Source organism: Durio zibethinus, chromosome 9 (genome assembly GCF_047325235.1).
Source record: "Durio zibethinus cultivar Kanyao isolate XHJ-2024 chromosome 9, ASM4732523v1, whole genome shotgun sequence".
NCBI classification, from domain to species: Eukaryota; Viridiplantae; Streptophyta; class Magnoliopsida; order Malvales; family Malvaceae; genus Durio; species Durio zibethinus.
Window position 1 is genome coordinate 8181152 of NC_143170.1, and position 9203 is coordinate 8190354.

At 30.1% G+C, this 9203-nt stretch overlaps 2 protein-coding genes across 2 annotated transcripts; one reads left to right on the plus strand and one right to left on the minus strand.

The window, feature by feature from the left end:
- Positions 1 to 344: 344 nt before the first annotated feature.
- LOC111316748 (Oleosin family protein) lies at positions 345 to 1234 on the plus strand. Its single transcript, XM_022918850.2, is given in 1 exon segment — positions 345 to 1234. A coding segment is annotated over 1 exon segment (486 nt). The 5' UTR covers positions 345 to 501; the 3' UTR covers positions 988 to 1234.
- A 2902-nt stretch (positions 1235 to 4136) lies between these two features.
- Positions 4137 to 4920, minus strand: LOC111316756 (uncharacterized). The gene has a single exon (XM_022918863.2). The coding sequence runs from the start codon at positions 4847 to 4849 to the stop codon at positions 4262 to 4264; it is 588 nt and encodes a 195-aa protein (XP_022774598.2). The 5' UTR covers positions 4850 to 4920; the 3' UTR covers positions 4137 to 4261.
- Positions 4921 to 9203: the final 4283 nt, after the last annotated feature.

The following is a 9203-nucleotide window of genomic DNA, read 5'->3' on the forward strand; positions in this document are numbered from 1 at the left end:
ATTATCTTATCTATCTTTTAGATAAAATGTATATGTAAGTCTGAAAAAATTTTATCTTTTTTATATTTAGAAATTATCCTATGTATCATCAAAATAGGTTGTACATATAATATTATATATTGTAATATATATATATATATATCTTATATATATATATATATATTAGATGTGTGGTTTTTGTATATAGAATTTAAAATTGAGAAAAGTATTTCCGATCCTTAAAGCTGAACCCAGCATCTTTCTCAACCAAAGAAGAAAATTGAGATGCCCACTATACCCATAAAAAAAAAAGGAAAAAGTCAGTGGCCTAGCACCCATACCTAGGACTACAAAAACTCCACGCCTTCTCCACGTGTGTCCCTTGAATCTCTGCAGAAACTGTACTTTCGCACACCTGTCATCAAAGCCGACCTTTCTCGTCACCTTTTAACTCTTGAACCCATTTCACACTCTCTCAAACCTTCCCTTTCCCATTCCCCTCCACCCTTTGAGCTCTCAACCATGGCTGAACGTAATCCTAGCTAGCAGAGAGCCACAAGACCCAGTTCCACCGCCATTACGTCCTCTTTCTTACGAATAATCCAAGCTCATGCACCAAACTCCACCCAACTTCTCGGTTTCTCGACCCTCCTTACTTCTACCTCAATTCTCCTAATCCTCACTGGCCTCACCGTCACTGTTGCATTTTTTGGCTTCATCTTGTTTATGCCATTGATCCTCATTTCTAGCCCCGTATGGTTCCCAGTAGGCACCGTGCTCTTTGTCACCATTGCCGGGTTCTTGTCTGCATACGGCTATGGAGTTGTGGCCGTTGCAGGGTTATCTTGGATGTGCCGCTACTTCAGAGGGATGCACCCACCGGGATCAGACAGGGTTGACTAGGCTCGGAGTCGGATTTACGACACTGCCAGCCATGTCAAGGACTATGCTATGGAGTATGGCAGTTACTCGCAAAGCAAGGTAAAGGACGCAGCTCCTAGTGCATGAGCAATATGGGGTACAATCGGATCTGGTTTAGGGCTGATCCTTTTATAGCTATCGGCTTTTCTTTTTCCAATTTGAGATTATGGTAATTTTGACTGTTTAAACAAAACAAAACAAGACAAAAGAAATAAAAAAGCGAAAGACCTTTCTGCCAAAAAAGTTTGTTTGGTTTTTTTTTTTTCATTTTTGTTATTTTTTACGATTGATATTTTGATGATGGATTAGATATTCCGAATTATGCTTTTTATGCAAGGAGACTCATTGCATGATTTACATCCATTGTGGAATTTTGATTTATCTAAACATTTAATCAAATTGCAACTTTGATTAATTGAATTTTGGTAATGCGTTTGAAAACTAGGATTTGGAAGAAATTGTTTGAATGTAAATTTTATAGTAAAAAAGTTGGTGGTGGAAGAAGGGTTTAGACTTTTTGGTGCAGCAACCGTGGGATGGAGTGAAAGTAGAGGGCTTGGGAAAGAGTCTTGATGAATTTGGGATTTAATGTAAGTTGATTTTGGGGGTTTGGATGCTGATTTTGAGAATAAGGGAAAGTGGGTAGTTTTAGAGGATGGTTTACTGCATTTTGCGGAAGAAATTTGGGGGTTTCGGGTCTGTTGCACGTGGGTAAAAGAAAGTGAGAGGAAGGGAAGCTGTGCAGTCGACTTTTTTTTTTTTTTTTTAATTTTTAATTCATTTAACTAATTCTTTTTTAATTAATTAATTATGTTGGTACAATCTGTTTAGGTTTTATTATTGGACTTTGGGTTTCATCATTAGGCTTTTTGAATTTACAAGCCCATACTAGTCAACTTTAAATTGGAATGGATTACTGTAAATTGGATTGAATTTTAATTTATGCAAGCGATGGAAGAAAAATTAATCTAAAATAAATATATGCAAAATGATCAAAGAAAAATTAATCTAAAATAAACCTCAAACAATATAAATACAGCCAAAACTTTGAAGAAATAAACCCATGCAAAATATCCAAGAAAAATTAATTTAAAATAGAGTCCAAACAAAATAAATAAAGTTAAGTAATTGAAAAAAAGTAATCTAAAATAAAATCCAAATAAGCTTAATATAAAATAAATAAGATAAATTCAATTAAAATATTCAAATGAATCTAAATTCGGCATTCTCAAATAAAAAAATAAAATCAAAATGTCAATCCATTTTCTTGAACAAAATGGGATGACGGAGTCATTCACCGAGATAGAAATAGATGTTGAGATACGCTACAGAGTCCATTTCCTCCATAAAGCTTTTTGATAGGGTGAGTAATCGGTTAATTTCACCGGCTTGATTTTAAACTATCAAAAATTAATTTAATGTTCTCCTTTAAAAAATAATCTATCAACTGACTTATTTTTAATAATTAAAAATAATCAAACCGATATAAATTTGGCCGATTTGATTTGTTTGATTAAGAAATCAAACTTTTTTTTATTCTTTTTTCCATCAATTTTAAAAAATAATTTTGCAACAATTTTCACTCAATAAAATTCATATTATAATTTTACCATTAATATCAATTTTTTATTTTTAAAAATACAAATAAAAAATTGATTAAATCAATCAAATCAATTACTAATTTCAAAAAAATAAAAATCAATTAATTTAATTGATAATTAACGAATCTAATTTAACCGTACTGACGTAACGAAATTCATTTGATTTCACGGATCAGATCGACTGGAAACAACTTACGTGGGCCTCTACTTTTTCAAAGTTTTGAATGCAAACACATTTTTTTCACTCTTCTTCCTAATGTCAACCTGTTAATTAGCAACCTACGAGTGGTAAAAAATTTTGCCCTCCCTTCACAAAAGTAAGTTGGTTCATTACTTGTTTAAGCCTGTTGAGAGTAGAGTTGTTATAAGAAAAGTTAAAATATATAGCATGCGGTCAAATACATGAGGTAGTTTTGGGACAAAAAGAAGCAATTAGTAAAAGAAATTTGACATTGTCTAATAAGAAACTTAAAGAGTGTAGTGAAATCGAAAAGGCAAAGTCGATAAAAATGGCAAATACCAAAGGTGACGGACACGTAAGGAAGTCAAAAGCTCTACCTTCCTCTTCACACCAATCATGCTATGGACTCTTCACTATAATTAATAATTCTAATAAAAAATTTAATCCAAGAAAAGACATCTCTCTATTCTTAAACAATATATAAATAAATTAAATGACTAAATTCTTGCCCCCCAACATCAATTAATATGTCTTTAAAATGAAAACCAGAGTGAATTTCTTTTAAGATGTTGCCTAAGTACTTGGTATACTCATCAACCGTTACACTCTTAATGATGCTCTACATTTTTTGTTAATTTAATTTTGGTTTGAAACAAAAGCAGTGTTATTGTAATTTACTCAATTGGGAGAGATTCGTTTTTCATTTCATTAATTTCGTTTTATCCATCATAAAATTTGAACTCCAAATTTTCAAATTAAAATCATAAATTCTAACTGTCAAGACGATTTTTATTTTATGTACTTATTTTATACAAAAGATAGCATTATGGCTTGGAAACAAAATTTATATGCAATCTTTCATAGCCTCTTATTGCGCTCAAGTCAAATTCAAGCCACAATCTTATGATCTATACAAATACAAAATGACGAGGAACAATTATGCTCTTGAAAAACCAAAATAAAAAAAAAAATTAATTGTAAAATTTTGTTCAAATGTACAAAAAAACTCATCATCTTATAATACATTTGAAACTTCTTTTGTAATGGTGCCCTTTCAAATTTCAACTTTCCATAGTAAGATACTGATGTGCTGAAGCTGGGTCATCGTTGGAAAACCTTTAAAATCGTGTCATCTTGAGAAACTTGAATAAAATTGATTGATTTTGAATGTTTGAAGATTTTCTCATGTTGAACACAGACAATAACGTTGTTTGTCCACCTATCCCTTTTATAAAAGATGATAATATCATGGAGTTGAAGTTCCACAAACATCTAAAAATTGATCCTTTCAAAGATTTTGTTCAAAAATCTGAATATTGAATTTGATGATAGTTTCATGTTTCCAAAAATCAAGTTTGAATTTTTAAAATAAAAAATAAATAAGTAAATTTGATCGAAAATAAAAATCAATAGACTTGCCACTAGGTTATTTCCTTAGGAAAACGATTTCGTCACCCACAACCCTCAAGCTCAATTCATAACCACCAATAGAAACGCAACACATGTCACCTTATTTACTTTACACCAGAAGAGAAGAACAGATTTGTAAACAAAACATTTCTACTTTTAAACGACGTTATCAGAGCCCTCCATGAGCGAGGTAGGCAGGCAGGGGGCTGGCACGTGGAGAGCGAATAGGCACTTGATCCAGCTGATTCCCCTTGCTATCGTAATAAATCACACCCGAAAAATCCAACGGCTGACATTTATCTCCCATCAGAATCGCCCTTTGCCATACCCCGCCATCCCCGAACTCCTCCACATCTTTCCCGTTTTCCTGCCCGAGCTTTTTCCGGTGAACCAGCGTGATCGCCTTGTTGCTAATCGTTTTCAGAAGCCGCTTCGGCCTCGGAGATTTTAGAGGTGATTTCGGCCCGTGGAATCTCGGAGAGTCGGAAGAAGCTAAGCCGTTTTCTTTAGTCTTGGGCTTGATCTTTTTAGAAACTCGGCCGGCGTGCTTGGCGCATAGAGCCATGAATGAAATAAAGAAGCCGATAGTTAGCCGCTGCTTTAGTGAGGTAGAGCCGTTTTCCGAGGAATCCATGCTCAGTTCGTTCTTTTTTTCAATAATGAAAATTTTGGCGGGGTTAGAGTGGTTAGGGAATATATAGAGAGGTGAACCGGTTATTGTAGGAAGAGGGACATTGGAAATGATTTGGTGCTTCATTCCACAATTGTGTGTTTTGATTGAGATGTTGTATCATAAATTAAATGGACGTTGAAAATTACTTGTGTATTTTACTAAGGTTGCATTTAATTGTTGTTTTTGCTATTTATTATTATTTTTTTGTTGTTAGATTTTGATATCTTTTAATGAAGATCTGATTTGAAGTTGATTTGTTTTATAGGTTAATTTCTCGCATAATTTGGCTATTGTTGAACATCTATCTAGACTTTCGTTAATTTAGAAAGAGGTTGTCAATTTCCCAAATTAAGCTTGCTTTTATTTTAAAAATTAAAAGATAATTGTCAAATAAGAAAAAATATAAAGATTTTTTATGAAGAACGAAAAATATTTTCAAAAACTACAAATATCCAAAGTTATTCCATTATTTTACTGTTGAATATGAGGGCCATTAAAAAATGACCACAAAAATTTTTTTTAAAAAAATAAAGAAACTAATAAAAAATAAAGAGGGAAATATCATTCATGACATTGTTTTCTCCTCTTATTGGCCCAAAAATAAAAATGACCTATCCAATTCTCCCAACCAAATATGTAAAAAGTGAGAAAGATCAACTTCTAGCAAAAACAGCATTAAAAGCAGCATCTAAGGACGTGATTGGACAATGCAGTTTGAGGATGTTACAGAAGCGAAGCACCAGACCATGGGATTCCCATATGTGGTGCACTCAGCAAGGGTAAGAAAGCGAGTGGTTGGGTCAACTTATTTGCCAAGTCGTCCCAATTTTGGGTTTTTTTTTTTTTTTTTTTTAATTAATAATGAAAGTGGGCTAGTGGGAATTAGTCCCTCAGCAGCCGTCCCACTTCACAATTTCTGTGTTTCTCACTTCTTTGAGACCCACCAAAAATATTTGTACGTGGACTTCGTCTCATCTTTTTTTATTAGTGTTTTGTTGATGGAAGAAGTTAAAAAGGGTTTAATCGATTTTAAGTTGACAATGATCAAAGTGGTGGGTAAAACAATGGGATTCCTGTGAGTCTCACGTTGTGCCTTTGTTAATTTTTTCTTTTGTTGTTGTGGTGTGAGCATCATCATATTATATATTGTGATTAAGAAAGCAAAATTCTAGGCACAAATGTCACATTATTCAAACAAGAAACATATCTATCTTCAAATGTTTTATCTGAAACTAAATTACAGTAAACATGTTCATGGAACTGTACCGAACAAAAAAAAAATCATGTTTTTTGTTTTATAACAAATAACAAATAATTTGTGATTAGGCAATGTTTGGCTAATACAAAGTTTCATTTTTTAATCTTGTAATTTCTAATGTAACTACTTATTTTTGTTAAAAAAAATACATTCACATATTTCCCTTTTTTTCAAATGACATTGAAATATTATAGCATAATTAAAAAAAATTCTGGTCTTTGTGGTGGATTTGGGGGAATGGAGAAAGCTTTTCTATAATTTCTTCCGTTTGGGTCAAGAAGACGAAACTTCCATGAACTGTCCACCTAGACACTGGTCATCTGTACGATTCCAAGGAAACAACTAACAAACTATTTTTCTTCTCTCTTGTTTTAATAGTTTTAAGCTGCCATCTGTCCTTTTTTTTCTCTCTCTCTTTTGGTTGTTGTATCTTTGATTATCATGGAGAATCATACAGTTTTTGGGATACCTATTGGTTTTTATTCTTTCTGATTTTGACAGGTATTTCTGTTCTCTTTTTCAATGCTTCTCTTTGTTGTCTGTGTTTGCGTTTGTAACAAACCTGTTTTAGCCCCTAAAGTTACAAGGTATATTTCGTTTTTCCTCTCGGTTTTTGCTTTTCTTTTTCTTTGGTTTTTCATTTTTTTAGAACTATTTTTTGGTACGATTTTTTTTCTCTTTATTCCATCATTGAATGTAGCTTTTTTTTTTTTTTGGTTTCATTGTCACTGTTTTCGTTTCATTGTTAAATGTGTTTTTGAGTTTTCTATTTAGAAGTTTTGTATGTTATTGTGGATGTGTTTTTTTATAAGATTTTATTCTTACACGTTATTGTTTTAGATGAAAATAAGTTTTTGTTGTTTTTATAAAAGTGTGCTTTAATTCTAAGTTAATCAATATGTATCTCAAATCTCTTTCTTTTGATTCAGAATTTTAGATCCTTCTCTTTGTTATTTCTTTTCTTTTTTTTTTCGGCTTCCTGTGATGTTATCAATTGTCGATGGTAGACACATGGATGAAAATACCAGAGGTTGACATATCTAATGAGTTATACTAAAACTCTTGTTTCATTTTCCTTTTAGTACTTACTAAATTGAGAGTTGAATTTATTGCTTTCTTGAAGGTTTTGGAGGAAATTTTAGTTTATAATGGTAAAGATCAAAAACTTTAAGTTGAATATTTTGCTACATTTGGTAAATAACTTAGTTATTGATGGTTATCTAGATTTGTTATCTATTCTGAATTTTTAATCCCTTGAACCTTTGTTTGGTTGTATAGTTTTTCATTGATTATTCTATTTTAACTCTATCCTATAGCAACAGTGAAAAAATAAGAAAAATGTAAGGCTAGAATTCATTTTTTCTCTAAATTTTCTTATTTCTGTCCCCTTTTTGATACAAGGGTATTTTTGAGCTCTTAATAAACTAAAATGATCTTTTGTAGATTTTGAGTTAACTATATTATTCATCTGTGTTTCAATTAGTATTATTGTTTTTGCAAAAATGGATATAATGAAGGAGACAGATCTAGATAACGAGTAAAATCATTGGGAAAGTAAATGGCTATTTAAAAATATGGCTCTGATATTGGCACAGGTGCTTTCCTTTTATTAATTTTTTATTTTTTTCTTTTCAATTGTTTGTCCAAAATGATTTAATTTTGTTTAAATTTTAGTAAGATGCTTTTGTTCATGTTCTTATTAGGTTCTATGTTGTTTTATATCATTTTTTTTTTTTTACTATTGGTTGTTGTAACGATTTTGAAAGTCGCTAAATAAATTTAAAAACAAAAAAAGAGTCGCTATCAATATTTTTTTGGTTAATTATGATTGACCAACTATTAAAATTTATCCTTTTAATAAAATTTTAAAATTAATTAAAATTTATTAAAAAGATAATTTTTAAATCTATGAAAACAATTGGATTCGAGAGTCAATTAGGCGTAGAAAAAGATTAGCACCTCTACAATGTCAATTAAAAAATAGTATCAATTATTTATGTGTTATCTCTTTACTTTTGACTAAAATGGTCTTAACTTTGGTATTTAAAAAAATTAATTTTTTATTTTTTTATTTTAAAAAACATATTTATTATTATTTTTTAGTATTTTTTTATTTTTGAAAAATAAATAAAAATCTTGCATATTGAAAAATTTTTAAAAATATTTCAATACTTTGACAATATTGAAAGAGACTTTTTCACTTAAAGATTTTTTAAAAATTACTACTCGAAATTCTCAAAATCCTATCATCAGCGATTCATATTTAACTTTAAAATCCATGTTTATAATGCATGTAATAAAATGTAATAACTATAATTAAATCCCAATAATATTTTAAAATGCATTTCTTAATCTATTAAAAAAATTTTTTATCGAAAATTATTCTAAGTGCTTCGATATATTAACAGTATTTTAAATAAATTTTCTCACTTAAAGATTTTTAAAGAATTACTATTCTGATTTCTTTAAGATCTCATCCTTAGAAATTTTGAGTTTATCTTTTTTTATAATTATTAATATTTAAAATAAATTAGTTATTAAAAAATTACATATTCTTATAAACATTATATATGTTTTAATCCTTTTTTAAAAAATGTTTAAATTAAAGAAAAAATAAAAAATTTTGTATTGAAAAGAATTTCTAAATATTTCAATACTTTGGTAATTTTAGAAATCCTTTTCACATTGGGAATTCTCGAAAATCAATACTCGAATTTTTTGAAATCCTATCATCAGAAGATTTTTATTCAATTTTATGAGTGCACATAATACAAGAGTTCATACATGATACATATAATAAAAATAAATTTATAACCTTTAGATTTTTTCAAATATTTGAATTTCGATACCACATTTCTCTCTCTTATTATTATTATTTTACATAAATATTTTATTAGTTTTTATTTAAAACAAAAAATAAACCAACATAAAATGAAAGAGATATAAGCTAAGAGTCATAAGAGACATTATACCTTTATTGGACGGTCTTTGTGTTCAAATCCAGCCCTACATAAAAGAAGTCAGGTGAACCAACATAAAATGGGCCTTGGGTCAAAAGCATGTGGGTCCAATCTAGCAAAAACCACGAAGTCAGATCATAAGCCAGATGAAGCCATTTTGGGTCACCCTTTTTTTAAAAAAAATTCATTTCCTACATCTTCTGAAAAAAAAAAAACAAGT